At 41.7% G+C, this 20,366-nt stretch overlaps 1 protein-coding gene across 2 annotated transcripts in view; it reads left to right on the top strand.

Annotated features, from left to right (window-relative positions):
• LOC140454656 (gamma-aminobutyric acid receptor subunit rho-2-like) overlaps positions 1–18,545 on the top strand; it is a 58,798-nt gene extending 40,253 nt beyond the window's left edge. For both annotated transcript variants that reach the window (XM_072549586.1, XM_072549596.1), the window contains 2 exons: positions 5,017–5,213; positions 17,833–18,545. In XM_072549586.1, the coding sequence (XP_072405687.1) occupies positions 5,017–5,213; positions 17,833–18,132 (497 nt within the window). In that variant the 3' untranslated portion in view covers positions 18,133–18,545. The remainder of the gene's footprint in view (positions 1–5,016; positions 5,214–17,832) is intronic.
• The last annotated feature ends 1,821 nt before the right edge of the window (positions 18,546–20,366 follow it).

Below are 20,366 nucleotides of genomic sequence, written 5' to 3'. Positions count from 1 at the left end.
AGCTAAGATGTCTTTTTTTTTGTACAAAGATGTATGTCACCAAAAAAATTAAAACCATTGCTGTAAACAAAGACATTCAGTTGATAAGCAATTACTGGCTTTATCTTTACCAAGGGTGTTTAAAAGAGAGCTTTGGGGAATTATTGAGTTGATTATGATCCTATTCTAGTTAGACTTTCATTACACTACAGTCTGCTCAAAACAAACCTCTCCAACATACTTAGAACTCTGAGGGGCAGAACTTTATCTCAGGCAATGATAAAGAGCAGGTGGTTATTATATGTGCACTAACCCTATTGTGCACCTCACCATGTGGTTGGTTTGGTGGTACCATCTTCTATAAGTACTGGGATCTACATGATATGTTGGTCTAATGTGGTAGAAGATGACCATATGCTGGTCTAACTGGACAAGTCGATTGTGCTGATCACAAATTAGTTTATTGCATGTTAGCAACTAATCACTAGTTACATTGATATGATTGACATTGTTACCGAAGTTCTGAGAATCTGTGTTATTGTGTTTAGTGCACTGTCACTTTAAGAGTGCCAGTTAAGTGACACATTGATGATGTGATTGGCCATTTTGAGCAAGGAACAGCTTGGGCTAACCTTGCTGCCCTGAGAGTAAAGATCTCTAGAGAAACGCTCCTGTTGTTCAACACTTTGCCTGGTCCTTCTTGGAATGTACATGAATTCCCATCTTTTGCAGCTAAAATGGATGATTCCCGCAGTTCGTGACTTATTCAATGGTTCTCCTTTTCTTAAGTTAATGTGACTTAAAGCCTGTGGTATAATAAATAATGTCAACTTCAACCTTTGTTTTACTAAATTAATATTCGTGGCTTTATGAGATTAGTCTTGTTTCTTTAACAGATTTTTTTTTTGGACTGAATCTCATGGTCTATAAAAACAATGCCTATTTCTTTCACCATTTTCCTGCATCATTCCCACAACCTATGGTTTAAATAAATGCTCTTCATCTTTAATAAAAACCTTTGATTTTCTTCTTCTGGATCAGAGCTGTTTAGGCTTCAAACCTCTCTGTTTTTTACTTTAATTCTATCTTTATGATGTCTTCAAGTCGGCAATTTCCATTTTAATTGCTTTTCAGGCCCTTGATTTCTTTACTGTAGTTGTGCATTGTGGTGTCCACCCATTCCAGTGGCAATGCTATTTGAACTAGAAGCCCTTTCCTTACTTTCCTTACTTTCTTGCTTTCACAGACTGCACAGTTTTAGCCCCTTTGCCCACTAAGGCTTTTAACTTTACTAGTGGAGCCTCTGATGCCCATTGATTGTTCTTCAATTGAACTCTGACTTTGGTCTGCTCTTGGTACAATTTTGCTAATTCTTCCTAAGGAGTTCCTGACTCACTTGCTGCAGCACATCTCTTACCAGGTCTGAAATACCTTCACCACTAACAACAGATTCGTCCTTGTTGAATCCTACCCAGAGGGTTTTAGTACAGTTCTTAGATGTTCAGCTTTTCCCTATTGCAAACTGTTGCAGGTGACTTAAAACTGAGTCTTAAGATGCTGAGAAGTCTTCAGGTCTCCACCACTGCCAACATGTTGAATGAGGCAGCTACATGAAATCCCTACCCATGACTCACCATGTCATATCAGACAGCCAGATAGACCCTGCACTGCAACAAGTGGTAGTTTTATTATAACATTCCTCTTTAAATGTGGAGATCTGCAAGTCCTGCTTGGCCTACTGTTGTAAAGGAATTTCACTTACTGGTCTAACTAGAAAATGTTCATGCATTGAACAAGAAATAGTTTACTGCATGTTAGTACCTAGTTACATTTTACATGATAGACATTATAACAGAGATTCTGAGAAGGACCAAGATGTTAAGTCCTACTCCTTCAAGATCTTAATCTGTTCTTTCCACAAGTCCATGTGACATCTTACATCATATGCTTATAATACTCCTCTGTATTAACTCTTTCAGAGTTATTACTCAGGTATCAGATTGTCTGCTGATTCAAATCGTGCCTGATACTCAGTTCTATTGGAATTAACTATCAGATGTTGTGTGTAACAGTCCACCACCTGAGATGAATTTCCTGTCCTTAATGTTTTATTTTGCTGCTTCTGAAAAATACCAAGTCCTTAGCAAACCTCAGTCAATGAGATTTGATGCTGTAATCCTTCTTCATTAAGGAAGATGAAAAGATTTATTCTCCAAACTTTTCATTCCTTGATTAAAAAGATTCAGGAATTGATTTTTTTTTTCAAATGCATTAATGGGATGTGCGCTTCACTGGCTAGGCCGATGTTTAATGTTCATTTCTAGTTGTTTTTGAGAAGGTAGTGAGCTGCTGCAACCTATTTATCTTAAACAACCTGTTTACACAGTTTACAACACACCTCCAGGGTTGGTGAGATTTGAACCCAAATCTCTGGCCTAGAGACAAGGACATTACAGTACCATACGAGACCAACCACAAACGTACTGCATTCTTTCCCGTATGCTGTACCTGAGCTTCAACAATTTTTCTGCCTGGTTTCAAACTGAAGACTGTTGCCTTTGAAAGGGAATACTTTAAACTCTTTGATCCCTCAAAGACCAATGTGACTTTAGTTTCTTTGTTTAAGCATTTATTCATGCAGGCTTGGAGGATGTACCCATCAAAGATGGCACACAACTCCCTGATTTGATATGAAACAATGGTATAATACTATTCTTAAAGAAACAAATTTTTCAATACAAAGCTTACACATTTACACACTTTTATCTTTATCCAACAGTGCACCTTCTACCTGAACATTCTACTTTACATTCCAAGTTAATACGCATGACTATATTATCCAATTATATTCAAATTAGTGCACATAATTATAATATCCAATCAAATCATTATATGTCCATATCTATTGACTGAAACTATGCACTTGGTGATTATTAAAACTCTTTACTGTCCTTTATCCTCTAACAGTTTCTCAGGCAATCACTACACTACAGAAACACAATGTTTGCAATCAATTTACAAGCTGAGGATGAGATAGGGATAAACTTTTTTCAATGGTAGGTACCCATTCTAATTGTTAGCAGTTAACTACAATGATTCATAGAATCAAAGAATCCCTACAGTGTGGTCAGACCATTTGGACTGAAAGTCTACACTGAACCTCCGAAGAGCAACCCACCCAGACCCATTCCTCTATCCAATTACTTGATATTTACCCCTGGCTAATATACCTAACCTACACACCCCTGAACACTATGGGCAATTTAGCAGAGTCATTTCACCTAACCTGCAGATCTTTGGATTATGGGAAGAAACTGGAGCACCTGGAGGAAATCCATGTGGACATAGGGAGAATATGCAAACTCCACAAATGTAGTCCCCCGAGGCTGGAATTGAACCCGGGTCCCTGGTGCTGTAAGGCAGCAGTGCTAACCACTGAGCCATGATTGTTAAAATAACTTCAGGTTGTAAGTTTGCTCGCTGAGCTGATAGGTATGTTCACAGATGTTTCATCACCATGATAGGTAACATCATCAGTGAGCCTCCGGTAAAACTCTCGTGTTCTGTCCCACTTTCTATTTATGTGTCTTGGTTTGTTAAGGTGAGTGATATCAGCTCTTGTTCTTTTTCTCAGAGCTTGGTAAATGGTTAATGCCTTAACAGATCAAGGCCCAACAAATAGACAGCGGGACAGAACACCAGTGCTTCAATGGTGGCTTACTGATGATGTTACCTAGCATGGTGACGAAATTTCTGAGAACAAACCTATCGGCTCAGCGAGCAAACTTATAACCTAAACCTGCGGAGGAATGGGATTGTGGGAGATATAGCAGTTTGGATCAGTAATTGGCTTGCTGAAAGAAGGCAGAGGGTGGTGGTTGATGGGAAATGTTCATCCTGGAGTCCAGTTACCAGTGGTGTACCGCAAGGGTCGGTGTTGGGTCCACTGCTGTTCGTCATTTTTATAAACGACCTGGATGAGGGCGTAGAAGGGTGGGTTGGTAAATTTGCAGATGACACTAAGGTTGTGGAGTTGTGGATAGTGACGAAGGATGTTGTAGGTTACAAAGAAACATAGATAAGCTGCAGAGCTGGGCTGAGAGGTGGCAAATGGAGTTTAATGCGGATAAGTGTGAGGTGATTCACTTTGGTTGGAGTAACCAGAATGCAAAGTACTGGGCTAATGGTAAGATTCTTTGTAGTGTAGATGAGCAGAGAGATCTCGATGTCTAGGTACACAGATCCTTGCAAGTTGCCACCCAGGTTGACAGGGTTGTTAAGAAGGCATACAGTGTTTTAGCTTTTATTAATAGAGGGATCGAGTTCCGGAACCATGAGGTCATGCTACAGCTGTACAAAACTCTGGTGCGGCCGCACTTGGAGTATTGTGTACAGTTCTGGTCACCGCATTATAAGAAGGATGTGGAAGCTTTGGAAAAGGTGCAGAGGAGGTGTTGCCTGGTATGAAGGGAAAATCTTACGAGGAAAGGCTGAGGAACTTGAGGCTGTTTTCATTAGAGAGAAGAAGGTTGAGAGGTGACTTAATAGAGACATATAAGATAATCAGAGGGATTAGTGTGGACAGTGTGAATAGTGTGGACAGGGAGAACCTTTTTCCAAGTATGGTGACAGCCAGCACAAGGGGCCATAGCTTTAAATTAAGGGGTGATCGATATAGGACAGATGTCAGAGGTAGTTTCTTTACTCAGAGAGTAGTAAGGGTATGGAATACTTTGCCTGCAATGGTAGTAGATTCGCCAACTTTAAGTACATTTAAGTCGTCATTGGACAAGCATATGGACGTACATGGAATAGTGTAGGTTAGATGGGCTTCAGATTAGTATGACAGGGTGGCGCAACATTGAGGGCTGAAGGGCCTGTATTGCGCTGTAATGTTCTATGTTCTATGTTCAACCTGAGCTACAAATCTTCTAAAAAATATTGTTATAATAAGTTTTTAAAATTATATGTATCAAGTGTTTGAAATTTTTTCCATGTAAATTGACATAAAATTTTTCAAGTTTTCTGTAATTCCAGGTATAACAACAGTTCTAACGATGTCCACTATTATCACGGGTGTGAATGCTTCAATGCCAAGGGTGTCGTATATTAAAGCTGTGGACATTTACCTGTGGGTTAGTTTTGTGTTTGTCTTTCTCTCAGTGCTGGAGTATGCAGCTGTGAATTACCTAACCACAGTACAAGAGAGGAAAGAAAGAAAATTCCAGGAAAAGGTGAGATCAAAGAGCAACCAATCTCGATATTTGGCACTGTTTACCGGTAGTGATCAAAGACTTCACACATCCGCTTTTACATTTGGTTATGCCAGGTTTTTACTTTTACACATAATCTGCTGCCTACATCATCCTCTGACTAAGACCTGTTAACCCATCACAACCATTTTGATCAACCATCACTGGCACTTTGTTCAGTGATGCACTTAATTCATAATCCTTGACGTTGTTTGCAAATCCGTCCATGACCTTGTCCCATCCCGCATTTGCCCATGTTTATTTCTGTCATTGCTGTGTTCTGATGATCCCTAGGCAGTTTAGAGCTGAGAAGCTCTTTTTAAGGTTGTATATAGACTGGTTATAAGCAGATTTTCCTGTCACCTCTGGGACCTGTGTGGTCAGCCAGACTGGACAATAACAGGAAGAGCATTTTAGATTATAAAGTAAACAAATCATTTGGAGTGCAACTCCATTTATTAACTTGATTAAATAAATGCTTAGTAGTACAGAACTTAAAAATTGATAATACAGAACTAGAAGTTTAAGCTTTTCATCTTGCACTCATCAGAACTAGGATGCAAGAAACAGACTTGTAAAAGCAACACCAATTTATACAGATGGAGAAGAGGGTGCTGATTGGTTGGGCCACAGTTGGTGTGGAGATGCAGCATAGGAACATAAGCACAGGAGTCAGCCATTCAGCCCATCAAGCCTGCCCTATCATTCAATGTGATCATTACCAATCAAACATTTCTTTTACCCAGCCCATCCACTTAACTTTATGCACAGTTGGTAATCAGAAATCTATCAATCTCTGCCTCAAACATTCTCAAAGAGTGAGCCTCCATAGCTCCTCTGCACTAGAGAATTCCAAAGGTAAAGGATTTCTTCTCATCCTAAGTGGCATCCATTTCATTTCTAAGCTGTGCCTTCTGGTTTTAGACTCCCTAACCAGTGGAAAAATCTTATGTGCATCTATCCCTGTCTATCCCTTTAAATATTTTGTGTGTCTCAATGAAATCACCACTTATTCTTTAAAACTCTCGAGAATACAGGCCCAGTTTGCCCAATCTCTCTTCATAGGACAATCCTATTATCCCAGGAACAAGTCTGGTGAACAGTTTGTTGCATTCCTCTATGACCATAATAACTTACCTGAGTTAATGAGACCGAAACTGTACTCAGTACTCTATGCAGACTAACCTAGCCCCTATACAATGAAGCAAGGCTTTCTCATAGCTTACTGCACCTGCCCATTAGCCTTCAATGACTTAATGACAAGGACAGCTTGGTCCCTTTGAACATTTATTCTTTCTGACCTCTTACCATTTAAGGAATATTCTGAGCATCTGTTTCTCCAACCAAAGTACATAACCTCACATTTTCCCACATTTCCCATCTTTTAACTTCTTATCCATTTTCTATTGCAAATTCTCCTGAAGCCACTTCACATCTTCCTCACAACACATGTTTCCACTTAACTTTGTATCAACTGCAAAATTGGAAATATTACATTTGGTCCTCACTTCTAAATCATTGATACATCTTGTGAAAAGCTAGGTATCAAGTACTGATCCTTGCAAAATCCCAATAATCCCAGGCTGCCAACATGAGAATGACCCACTTATGCCTACTCACTGTTTTCTCTGTTAACTAATTACTAATCCATGCTAATGTGTTACCTTCTATCCCACATGCTCGTATTTTGAACTTTATCAAAAGCCTTCGGAAAATCTTAGTGTACTATGTCCATCAGCTCATTTGTCGCTTTTATTTAAGGCATCTTTAAAATCTTTAACAATAATATCTCTTTCACAAATCCACAAGTTGTCCAATAAGATGTTTATTTGGACTTCAGCAAAGTGTTCGACGAGGTTCCACAGGTAGACAAATTAGCAAGGATAGATTGCATGGGATCCAGGGGTATCTGATTGGATACAAAATTGGCTTTATGGTAGGAGCCAGAGGGTAGGGTGGAAGGTTGTTTATTGGAGTGGAGGCCTGTGACCAGCAGTGTGCCACAAGGATTGGTGCCGGATCCACTGCTTTTCGTCATTTATATAAATGATTTGGATGTGAAGATAGGAGGGTGTGGTTGGTAAGTTCGTAGATGACACCAAAATAGGTGGTGCAGTGGACAGTGAAGATTGACTCAGAGTACAACGGGACCTTGATCAGATAGGCCAAGGAGTGACAGATGAAGTTTAATTGAGATAAATGCGAGTTGTTGCATTTTGGTAAGGCAAATCAGGACAGGACTTATACACTTAATGGTAGTGCCCTGGGGAGTGTTGCTGAACAAAGAGAACTAGGGATACATGTGCACAGTTCCTTGAATGTGGAGGTGCAGGTTGACAGGGTGGTGAAGAAGGCATTTGGCACACTTACCTTCATTGATCAGAACATTGAGTATTGGAGTTGGGATGTTATGTTGCCGTTGTACAGCACCTTGACAAGGCCTTTTGGAATACTGTGTACAATTCTGGTTGCCCTTCTACAGGAAGGCTGTTGTTAAACTTCAGATGGTGCAAAAATGATTTACGAAGGTGTTGCTGGGACTGGAGGGTTAGAGTTATAGAACATAGAAGAATACAGCGCAGTACAGGCCCTTTGGCCCTCAATGTTGCACCGATCCAAGCCCACCTAACCTACACTAGCCCACTATCCTCCATATGCCTATCCAATGCCCGTTTAAATGCCCATAAAGAGGGAGAGTCCACCACTGCTACTGGCAGGGCATTCCATGAACTCACAACTTGCTGAGTAAAGAATCTACCCCTAACATCTGTCCTATACCTACCACTCCTTAATTTAAAGCTATGCCCCCTCGTAATAGCTGACACCATACATGGAAAAAGGTTCTCTTGGTCAACCCTGTCTAAACCCCTAATCATCCTGTACACCTCTATCAAGTCACCCCTAAACCTTCTTTTCTCCAATGAAAACAGCCCCAAGTGCCTCAGCCTTTCCTCATACGATCTTCCTACCATACCAGGCAACATCCTGGTAAACCTCCTCTGCACCCATTCCAGTGCCTCCACATCCTTCCTATAGTATGGCGACCAAAACTGCACACAATACTCCAGATGTGGCCTCACCAGAGTCTTATACAACTGCAACATGACCTCAGGACTCCAGAACTCAATTCCTCTACCAATAAAAGCCAGTACACCATATGCCTTCTTCACCGCACTATTTACCTGGGTGGCAACTTTCAAAGATCTGTGTACATGGACACCAAGATCCCTCTGCTCATCCACACTACCAAGTATCTGACCATTAGCCCAGTAACCCATCTTTTTGTTACTCTTACCAAAGTGAATCACCTCACACTTAGCTACATTGAACTCCATTTGCCACCTTTCTGTCCAGCTCTGCAGCTTATCTATATCCCGCTGTAACCTGACACATCCTTCCTCACTGTCAACAACTGCACCGACTTTCGTATCATCCACAAACTTGCTCACCCAACCTTCTAGCCCCTCCTCCAGGTCATTTATAAAAATGACAAACAGCAATGGTCCCAAAACAGATCCTTGCGGAACACCGCTAGTAACTGCACTCCAAGATGAACCTTTACCATCAACTACTATCCTCTGTCTTCTTCCAGCCAGCCAATTCCTAATCCAAACCTCCAACTCACCTTCAATGCCATACCTCCGTACTTTTTGCAGTAGCCTACCATGGGGAACCTTATCAAACACCTTACTAAAATCCATATACACCACATCTATCGCTTTCCCCTTGTCCACCTCCTTAGTCACCTTCTCGAAGAATTCAATAAGGTAAATTCAATATGGGGAGAGGCTAAATAGACTGGGGCTTCTTTCCTTGGAACATTGGAGGCTGACTGGTGACCCTTATAGAAGTGTATAAAATAATTAGGGGGCATTGATAAGGTGAATAGCCAGGGTCTTTTTCCTTGGGTGGGGGAGTTGAAAACCAGAGGGCATAGATTTAAGGTTAGAAGGGAAAGATTTAAAAAGGACCTGAGGGGTAACTTTTTCAAACAGAGAGTGGTGTGTGTATGGAATTAGCTGCCAGAGAAGTTGTGGAGGCAGGTACAATTACAACATTTAAAAGACATTGGTACATGATTGGTACATGAGTAGGAAGGGTTTAGAGGGATATTGGCAAAGTGCTGGCAAATGGGGCTAGGCCAGATTGGAATGTCTCGCCGTTGCAAACAAGTTAGACCAAAGGGTTTCCATGCTGTATAACTCTATGACTCTGTGAGATCATTATTGTTCAAGGGTCTATTTATCCTGTCTTCCTTTTAACAGATTTTAGCATTTTCCTATTCCTAATGTAAGGCTACCGGGTCTGGAGTTCCCTATTTTCTCTCGAGCTCCCTCCTCATGTGGATCCCTCAGATTATTTTAAAACAAGATTGTTAATTTCTTTCATTACATAAAACTAACTCTAAAAAAAATCACAACTTCCAGTTGGTTCCTCAATATACAGCTCTAGAAGACATCCCTAACACATCCAGAAACAGCTCAATTGGTTAATGCTGTCTATATGCAGATTGAAGTGATTTGTTAGCCCTATGGGCTGGTTTGCAACATAGAGTGACACCAACAGAATGGGTGACCTTCAGGTTAAGCCATTACCAGTCATGTCTCTCTCTCTCTCTCTCTCTCGCTCTCTCTCTAATAAAAGAACAGCCGTATGGTCTGGTAAAATTATGATGCCTTAACTTTACCAATGCAGATTGGAGTCACTCGTGATAACTTTGTTGTCCATGCTACATGTTTCTCTTAGAATTTCTTTACACTGCTTAATAAATGGCAGCCTTCCCTCAAATTTCTCTTTGAAATTGAGCAATCAAATGAGTTCCTCTTGCTCAATATATTAGTTGAAAAGTCAGAAAATGGATGTTTAACAACTATCTACCAAAAACCTACATTTTATTTTCAAAGGGAGTTAGATATAGTTCTTAGGATTGAAGGGATAGGGTATGGGGAGAAAGCAGGAACAGGATGCTGAGTTGGATGATCAGCCATGATCATATTTAATAGCACAGCAGGTTCATGGGGCAGAATGGCCTACTTCTGCACCTAGTTTCAGTCATAGAGTCATTGAGATGTACAGCGCGGAAACAAACCCTTTAGTCTGACTTGTCCACGCCAACAAGATAACCTCAATTAATCAAGTCGCGTTTCCCAGCATTTGGTCCATATCCCTCTAAATGCTTCCAAGTGCCTTTTAAATCTTGTGACCCAGCTGTCACCAATTTCTCTGGCATCTCATTCCATGAGATTCACTGCTGGGTCAGACAGCAGTGTAGGTTTCTTTCTTCATTGATTCACTTCCACCGTGTGGTTTCTGTGTTTCTACATTTCGCTGGTTAATATACCTATTCACTCCTACAATCCCATGCAGTACAAGATCAATCTTATTGGCAATCTCATGAGTAGATCCCTGGCCATCTACTCACCATGTAAGCTTGATTCTGAGATAGTTTTTGGATATGCCCTATCCCAATCAGATATGCCCTATCAGATATCCTGAACAGATAATCACTTCTTTCATATTGTGAAAACTCATGAAAGGGCCTATGTTTACTACCTTTCGGCTGAGCAGGGCACAGTCTACCTCAGATTACCCCAGCAGGGGAAAGTGTTCTCAAAAATGAGAACAACAGGTGAAGCTCACTGCCTTGTGTTACTATGGGTCATCACTCCTGTTCCTGCAGTTTGGGATGTTTCCAGGGTGATGTGGTGCTGCCAAGAATTCTACCTTCGGTACACCTGACAAGTGATGGTTTTATTTTGGTCCAGGCTGGGTTCTGTACATCCAAAGGTGATTGGAATTTAAAACGATTTGTTTCTCTTTTGCCATTGTTTGATTGGGAACTCAGGCTCCCCCTTTGACTGATACTCTCCTTATTCCATGGACTCCTCCATGCAACCATTTAATAGCCATCAGGACAGTAACTGGCCCAGGGCTAGACCTCTGCCCCCACCTGAGAGAAAGCCCTGCCTCTGATCAAGCACATGGTTAGCAGCTCTAAACAGCCACCAGGAGCAGTGGCTACTGCTAGAACTACAGATTGCCTCCACCAAAAAGGAATGTAAAGGCCTGATACTGAGATTTAGTCTGCGGGCTTTGCTGGACTAGGCTGGTGGACCTCACTTAAGGTGGGGTGGGGGTGTGAGTTCAGGGGAACAAGTAGTTAACCATAAATAAAAACAGAACTTCCTGGAGAAACTCAGCAGGGGGTGTGGCATCATCTGTGGAAAGAAAAACAGTGTTCACATTCCAAGTCTGATATGACTTCTTCAGAATCAGAGGAAGAAGTCCGAAGAAGAATCATTGAACTTGAAACATTAACTTAATTCCCCTCTCTCCATGGATATCGCCAGGCCTGCTGAGTTCCTCCTGGACTTTCTGTTTATATTTCAGACCTCCAGCATTGCAGTCTTTATCTGAGTTGTTAACCATTGCGGAGTGGCCTCCATTGGAAACAGGGTGCCAAGCAGGTGGATATTCCTTAGTTTTGTCACATGGTACTTACACCTTCTGCCACTGATAAAGCAGAGGAGACCCTTCAGTGGTCAATAATTTAATAATTCTCCAGTTGGCCAATGGAACAGCTAGCTGCCAGATACCTCTCTCATTGCTGGTAAAACACAAGTAGAGGCGGGTGGGCAAGGTACTGCCACCATTGGACATGATTGTACACCCACAATCTCAGCCAGCCCACTCTTGGCATGTGTAGGGTGCAAGGTTAAACCCTCTGTTTCACCCCAAAGTGTGTAAATGTGCCAACTATGCAAACAACTCTGTCCTCACAGTTCTGGTGAAAGCAACCGACGAGAGTTAATGTAACAAATGAAAACTATTGATCCACTTTGAGAAAAAGAGCAGACCAAGAAAAATTGCCACATTGGATACCACTCAAGAAAGAGGAGATATTAGTCCAACATTTCCAGGTAGTGTTGTTTCACACACCCACTAATTCATTCATTGTAAACACTGTTACCGTAACTTCAGTTAAAAATTTTCAAGCTTATTGAAGTGTCTCAACATCACTGGAAATGAGGAAAAGCTTTTTTCTTGTTGCATTTCAAAAACTTTAGAAACAGATATAAAGTTCGGCACAGTCAGGTTTCTTGGGTGTATCTGTTCTATGGAACGTCCTCCCCTGTCTCTTTGCACTTGCTGAAATGATAACCTTGCACACACTTACATCTAGGTTCAAGTGGGTAAATAAAAAGAAAATCACAGCACAAAAGCCACTGTAATTCATCAAAATTTGTCAATTCCACACAGAGGGCTGGACTTTCCTGACTTTATGGAGATTAATTTGAAGGCATTGCTGGAGAAAGTAGTGGCAAAACTCAATATTGTCCAGCTTCCAATTGACATTCTTAAAGTGGTGTTGCCACAGAATTTAGCAACATGCTGGATGGGTGAGGACAGTCAATAAACTGACTTAAGCTTGATTCAAGTGCCATTTCCCACTAGTGCTACACCTTTTGTAGCACCTTACAGAGTCCCTGCTGTGTTGAGAGCCATGCAGGGAAAATTGCAGTCCGCTTCTTGCTGGGAGGTAGGCAGCAAATTAATAGGATTAGGGGCACTCTGTGCTCATAGTAAACAGCCAGAGGAACTCGTCTGGAGAGTCAATCCTCCATCCAGAGGTGTCTTACAGCAAGGCCGCTACAAGAGTAGTAGGAAGATTAGGCAAAGCTTCAACCATGAATCATATACCACCATGCCCCACAGCCCCCTATCCCCCTCAACTTCAGCCCATTCAAGTTATTTTTGAAAATGAACATTGTGCATTAATATGGGTAAAAATGCTGCATTTATAATTGCAGATTAATTTTGCATGAGAGAGGAGATTATCATGATACTGATTGTGCATTCTCTTTGCATGAGAACTTTCACTCGATATGATTTGGAAGGAATGCACACTACAATATATAATGTGGCTCATTACAATATGTATTTGCAACAGTTACTGGGGTGGAACTTTCCCATATGTTTTCAAAATGTGGGAGCAAGTGTGTTAGATTACAACCAACATGCCAATCCTGTTGGCATGGTAACTCACCAATTACCTTCCAATCGGCTCATTAAGAACAGACAGGCGAGGAAAGGTGTTATGAGCTCACAAAACAACACTCTGACTGGAAACATATGGTGTCTTTCCTAATCTGACTGAGATGGATCTCTGCAGTAATGGCTTCATGGTAGAGAACACATGGCAATGGAAATCCAGAAGGAACATTGTTAAGGCACATCTCTAGGAGAGGTGAGACTTGAGCCCAGGCCTGCTGGTTTTGAGATAGGGACATGACCACCGCACTACAAAAGCCTCCAAGTTGCATTTTTGTCGCAAAATAGAAGTTCAAAAGATATAGGAGTGGAATTAGGTTGTTTGGTCCATCAAGTCTACTCCACCATTCGAACATGACTGATAGGTTTTTCAACCCCATTTTCCTTCTTTCTCGCTGTAATCCTTGATCCCCCTACTAAACAAGAACATTTCTACCCCTGTCTTAAATACACTCAATGATTTGGTCTCCACATCCCTCTATGGCAATGAATTCCACAGATTAACCACCCTCTGATGGAAGAAATTCTTCCTCATCTCAGTTCTAAAGGGCAGTCCCTTCACTCTGAGCTTGCACCCTTGGGACCTAATCTCTCCTACTGGTGCAAACATCTTTATCATAACCCAATCTTCCACTCTATCCAGGCCACTCAGTATTCTGTAAATTTCAGTAAGCTCCCTCTCATTCTTCTAAACTCATTCAAGCACAGACCCAGAGTCCTTGACCACTCCTCAGCTGACAAGCTCTTCATCCTCAGGATCATTCTTGTAAAACTCCTCTGGATCCCCTCCTTCCTCAGTTCTGATGAAGAGTCACTGGACTTGACATGTTAACTGTTTTCTCTCCACAAGAGTTTTCCAGCAATTTCTGTTTTTGTTTCTGATTTCCAGCATCTGCAATTCTTTGATTTTTGCTCAGCAGTATATTGCTGCTCTTGTATTCTGCCAGTCAGCCAATTGTCTATCCATGCCAGGACTTTGGGCCTAACATCATGGGATCTTATTTTATTTAGCAGCCTCCTGTACAGCACCTTGTCAAAGGTTTTATGGAAATCCAAATAGATCACGTCTCTGGCTCTCTTTTGTCTTACTTGCTCATTACCTCCTCTAAGAATTCTAACAGATTTGTCAGGCTTGAGTTTCCCTTGATGAAGCAGTGCTGACTGAATTCTATTTTACTTTACACTTCCAAGTATCCTTCAATCTCATTCTTAATAATGGACTCTAAAACATTACCAATGACTGAGGTCAGGCTAACTGGCCTATGATTTCCTGGCATCTGCCTCTGTCTCTTCTTAAATAGGGATGTTACATTAGTCATTTTGCAGTCCTCTGGGACCCTCTCTGACTCCAGTGATTCCTGAAAGATTATTCCTAACATTTCTCTATCTCCTCAGCTATGTCCTTCAGAACTGGGGGGTGCAATCCATCTGTTCCAGGTGAATTCTCCACCTTCAGACCTTTCAGTTTCCCCAGCATCTACTCCTTAGTGATGGCCCCTACACTCACCTCTCCCCTGACTCTCTTGAAGTTCTGGTATGCTGCTGGCATCTTCCACTGTGAAAACTGATGTAAAGCACCTACTCAATTCCTCTGCCATTTCTTTGTTTCTCATTACTACTTCTCCAGCCTCATTTTTCCAATGATCCAATGTCCACTGTTGCCTCTCATTTACATTTCTACATTTCTAAAAACCTTTTACATTTCTAAAAAAACGCTTGCAATCTTCTTTTATATTATCTCACTTTTCATCTCCTCCCCACTTGATCTTTCGTTACACTCTGCTGGTTTTTAAAGGCTTCCCAATCCTCTGGCTATACACTAATCTTCACCATATTGTACGCTTTTTCTTTTGTTTTTATGTTGTCTCTGATTTCCCTTGTCAACCATGGTTGCCATATCCTCCCCTTAGTATTTCATACAAAGTAATTGCTTGCATTATCTTTTCAGTGTCTCAGCAATGTGCATCTGTTTTTCTTGCCTGTATCTCACATTCAGATTATATAGTTGTATCTGGAGTAATATGCTTTGCAGATGCTTCGGAATAAATAATAATTGTTTGAAGATAATATTAGAAAGTGCCTTCAGGTCTGGATTAACTGTTGATTTGTTTCTTCCATGTAGATGTTGATAAAAATGTTCACAAATAAATACAATGGCCAATCTGAATGTCGCATTGTTCCATTTGCATTAGGCATCTAGTTTCCTTACTGCATTTGGTTTACTCCACACCCTATCTCTCTGTCGCACTTCAAGTTGACTGCATCATTTATGTCAAAGTATTTTAATCAACGGGGCGGGGGGTGATGACCTAGGGTATTATCACTGGACTGTTAAACCAGAGACCCAGGCAATGCTCTGGGGACCTGGGTTCGAAGCCCACCTTGGCTGATGGTGAAATTTGAATTCAATAAATATCTGGAATTAAGAATCTAATGGCTGCTATAAATCCATTGCCAATTGTTGGAAAAACCCATCTGGTTCACTAATGTCCAATAGGGAAGGAAACTGCCATCCATACCTGGTCTGGTTTAATGTAACTCCAGACCCACAGCAATGTGGTTGACTCTCAACTGCCCTCTGGGTAATTAATGCTGCCTTGCCAGTGATGCCCTCATCCTGTTGCAGCATAAAGGAAAAAAAATTTGTTTGATTTTAGTGAATGCTGCATCCTGATCTTTGACTCACTGCCACTGCTTTGTCTTTGGCTATGAATTGGCGTAATAATTCAATTGGTTGAAGGGTTGATAAATTGGGCAAGAAATTTATTAGAATTGATGAGTCCAACAGGTTGCTGCATTGCATTTATATTTGTTAGTTGCTGGATTGCACCTACTGTTCTCACCTTTTTAGCACACAGGCAAAGACTATTTCTTGACACTTCTTGCATTAAAATAAACACACTTCAACCCATCACACTGCAACTTTGCCCGATCAACTAGCTATCCTTCCTCACAGACTCTCTGCACTCTGTATCTGCCTGTTCACCAGCTACGCCATCCTCTGAGATGTAGCTTTGGTTCTCATCCCCCTGCCAAACTAGTTTAAAACCTTCCAAAGAGCCCTAGAAAACCTTTCCCCAGGATATTGGTACATCTCCAGTTTAGGTGCAACCCGTCTTCCTTGTACAGGTCCCACCTTCCCCAGATGGAATTCCAATGATCTATGTGTCTGAAGCCCTCCCTACTACATCACTTCTGCAGCCACGTGTTCAGCTGCACTCACTCTCTGTTCCTAGCCTCACTAACCTGTGGCATTAGTAGCAATCCTGAGGTTACAACTCTGCTTGTCTTGCCTTTTAGCTTCCAACCTAACTCCCTATATTCACTTTTCAGGTCCTCATCCCTTTTCCTAGCTGTGTGATTGGTACCACAGTGTACCATGACTTATGGCTGCTCACCCTCGCTCTTAAGAATCCTGTAGACTTGATCTGAGACATCCCTGACCCTGGCACCCAGGAGGCAACATACCATCCGGGAGTTTTGTTTGCAACCACAGAATCTTTTATCTGTTCTTCTAGTCATTGAATTTCCTATCACTATCACTTTCCTATTCTCCCCTTTTCCCTCCTTAGCCGCAGAGCCAGAGAGCTGGTAGATCATCACCCACTACAGTATCCAAAGCAGTATACTTGTTATTGAGGGGAACGGCCACTTGTGGTTCAAAACGTGCGTTCAAGGCTTTCAAAACTTCTGGCAAAAAGCTAGAACAGAGCTAATTTTTAAGGGTTGCATTAGATAAGGGAAAGGAATTAGAGGAATAAATCCAAGCATTAGCAGCTAGTCATTGAAGGCACAGATGGTAATGGTCACGTTATTAAAGTTATAGATCCAAAAGTGGAGTGAAGAGATCTTGAAGGTTTGAGGGGTTGGAGGAGGCGACACAATTAGAGAGTAACAGAGAAAAGCCATGGGGAGAATTGAAAAGAAGGATGAGAAATGGTTAAAGGTGGATAAATCCCCAGGACCTGATCAGGTGTACCCGAGAACTCTGTGGGAAGCTAGAGAAATGATTGCTGGGCCCCTTGCTGAGGGTCTGTTTCCATGCTGTACATCTCTATGACTTATAATTTAAAACGTGTTGGACCAAGAGATAATGCAGGTCAGTGAATAACAGATGAATGAGAGTTGGTGTGAATTTCTCCATAAGTTTCTCAGAGGTCTGTTTTAAATTTGTAGCTTTTCAGTCCTCTGACACAATGCCTGTTTACTTGGTTGAAGAAAACAGCTCACTTCCGCCTTCCCAAAGGCGATTAGGGATGGGTAATAAAAGTTGGCCTTGCCACTGATGCTAACACCCCATGAAAGAAAAAAAAATTCCAGATGGAACTACTTGTTGTGAATGCTGGAGGACCAAAGTGGTAAAAGAGTTTGTTTTTCCCAGGAATGTAATCTTGCAACAATAATGACTTAAAACTCATCAAAAATGTTTTGGAAACACAGCACTACACTTAATTATGCTGTGTGTATGACTACTAAACTGTTCAGTCCATGCACATAATTCCAGTATCTCTGCTCATATTTGAAAGAAATTTCCTGTCTCTTTTCCTAGTTTGCCTGCACATGTGGGATTACCAGCACCAAGGACTTAATGTTTGATGGTACCTTTAGTGAAGCAGATGCCAACAGTCTGGCAGGATATACCAGAACGTCGATCATTACTGATGACAGGGTCAAGCAAGTTCGCCTGTCCATTGGTGCAGAATCCAATTTACAAAAAAAAAGTCGCCTTCGGGAGTTTGTTGGCATGCGGATCATGAAGAATACCCACATAATAGATAGATACTGCAGAATGATATTTCCAGCATCTTATATATTATTTAACTTAGTATATTGGTCTGTATACTTATAAATGTTAATTTGAACAAGTCTATTTCCTTTTCAAACCAAAACAAATAGGATGCAGCACATGTACGCAGATAATGATTGCACCGGGTACAATGATACGGCATTCTATAACGTTATTTTTGGCTCATAATGTATTTATGTAACAGTTGCCTTGATATTGACCTTACATTTGCAGTAGCCTGAATATAATTTTTTTCTGTAAAGTAAAAACTGCTTACATTGAACTCTGCGTGGAACTGGGTTAGTCTTTAACATTTCATTTCTGGAACCTGGGATTATTTTCAACATGGGCTGACATGATGAAAGTTTCCACTGTGTTCTTGGTTGCAGTCATCCTATGTGAAATGACCTTGGATAATCTAGTTCCTTAAAGGCTCAGGCAGCACAAAACTATTCATCATTTAGCAGAATTGGATGGTCACCAATGGTTGCTGGGGGGGGGCGGGGCGGTGTGGAGGGGGGGGGGGGGGGGGGCGGTGTGGAGGGAAGGGGGGAAGTCACACCATGTAGGGATATTCTTTAGATATTGTGACAGAGAATTATTTTGAGGATCTTTGCAGCCAAGCTAAAACTGCAGTGCTTGCTGTTGTTAGTAAACAGGTGAATTGCAAAAGTGATTTTGTTTCCCAGCACCATTTATTGTACCAGCTCAAGCTACCCAATTCTGCTTGAGTACCAAGTTAAAAATCACACAACACCAGGTTATAGTCCAACAGGTTTATTTGGAAACACTAGCTTTTGGAGCGCTGCTCCTTCATTAGGTGGTTGTAGAGTATAAGATCGTAAGACCCAGAATTTATAGCAAAGGTTTACAGTGTGATGTAACTGAAATTATATATTTAAAAAGACCTGTATTGTTTGTTAAGTCTCTCAACCTTTAAAACCTTTGGTTTCAGTTCTTTCATACGTAAATTGCAGAACTTTTTAAAGTTACATTCTCAAGTGAACTTTAACGATTGGTGTCATGTTGCCCCAGATAATGCATTTAAGGTGTGAGATGCCCTGTGTGAGATTGTCTGTGCCATAATGTTCAGACTGATTCTAATCTAGAAAAATGGATTTACAGAATCTTACATGGATTCAGGCAGTTTTTGAGCAAAATAAACTGTAATTCTGCAAGTACAAATTCACCCCACAAAAGTATATGTATATGTGTGTGTGTGTATGTAGGTGTGTGTGGGGTTGTGGAGGTTATGGGTGTCTGTGAGACAGTGTGTGAGTGTGAGCGTAAAGGGGTATAATTCTGTGAGAGGGTGCGCGTGTGTGTGGGAGTGTATGTGTGAGCGTATGAGAGAGGATCTGCGTGAGTGTATGGGTCTGCAGGAGTGTGTGTGTGTGTGTGTGTGTGTGTGTAGGAGTGTCTGAGTGTGTATCTGTCTGTGAGTGTGTGTGTGTGTGTGTGTGTAGTGCAGTGGGGTCACCTGTAGTGTGACATGAACCCAAGGTCCCGGTTGAGGCCATCCTCATGGGTACTGAACTTGGCTATCAGCCTCTGCTTGGCCACTTTGCATTGTTACCTGTCCCAAAGTCCGCCATGGAGGATGCTCACCCGAAGGTCTGAGGTCGAATGTCCCAGACCACTGATGTGTTCTCCAACTGGGAGGGAACACTCCTGTCTGAGAATTGTTGTGCAGTGTCCATTCATCCCTCGCCATAGCCTCTGCTCATTCTCACCAATGTACCATGCCTCAGGGCATCCTTGCCTGCAGCATATGAGATAGACAATGTTGGCTGAGTCACATGACTACCTGCCACATACATGTTGGGAGGTGTCCCCATGTATAATGGTGGTATCCGTGTTGGCACTCTGACATGTCTTGCAGCGTCTCCTGTGATAACGTTGTATGGTCCTGAAAACTGGGCAGTTTGCTACGACCGGGTAAAAACAATGACTGCAGATGCTGGAAACCAGATTCTGGACTAGTGGTGCTGGAAAAGCACAGCAGTTCAGGCAGCATCCGAGGAGCAGTAAAATCGACGTTTCGGGCAAAAGCCCTTCATCAGGAATGCTTGGAAAGTACTGGACATCCTGTATTGTTCCTCCTCACCAATAATGTGTTGCATGCTGCGAAGAATATGGCGTAGTTTTTCGGCCCCTGGAAAGTACTGGATAACAAAGAGTATGCTGTTGCTTGCAGCTCGTGTCTGTCTCCTGAGAAGATCATTACAGTTTCTTGCTGTGGCACTTCCAGGTGGTGAAGGATGCCCTCATTAGAACTGAGTACAATGTTCAACTCA

The sequence above is a fragment of the Chiloscyllium punctatum genome, chromosome 3 (genome assembly GCF_047496795.1).
Source record: "Chiloscyllium punctatum isolate Juve2018m chromosome 3, sChiPun1.3, whole genome shotgun sequence".
In the NCBI taxonomy this organism is placed as follows: domain Eukaryota; kingdom Metazoa; phylum Chordata; class Chondrichthyes; order Orectolobiformes; family Hemiscylliidae; genus Chiloscyllium; species Chiloscyllium punctatum.
Note: the sequence above shows the minus strand (reverse complement) of the source record. Positions and strands in the feature narration are given on the sequence as shown.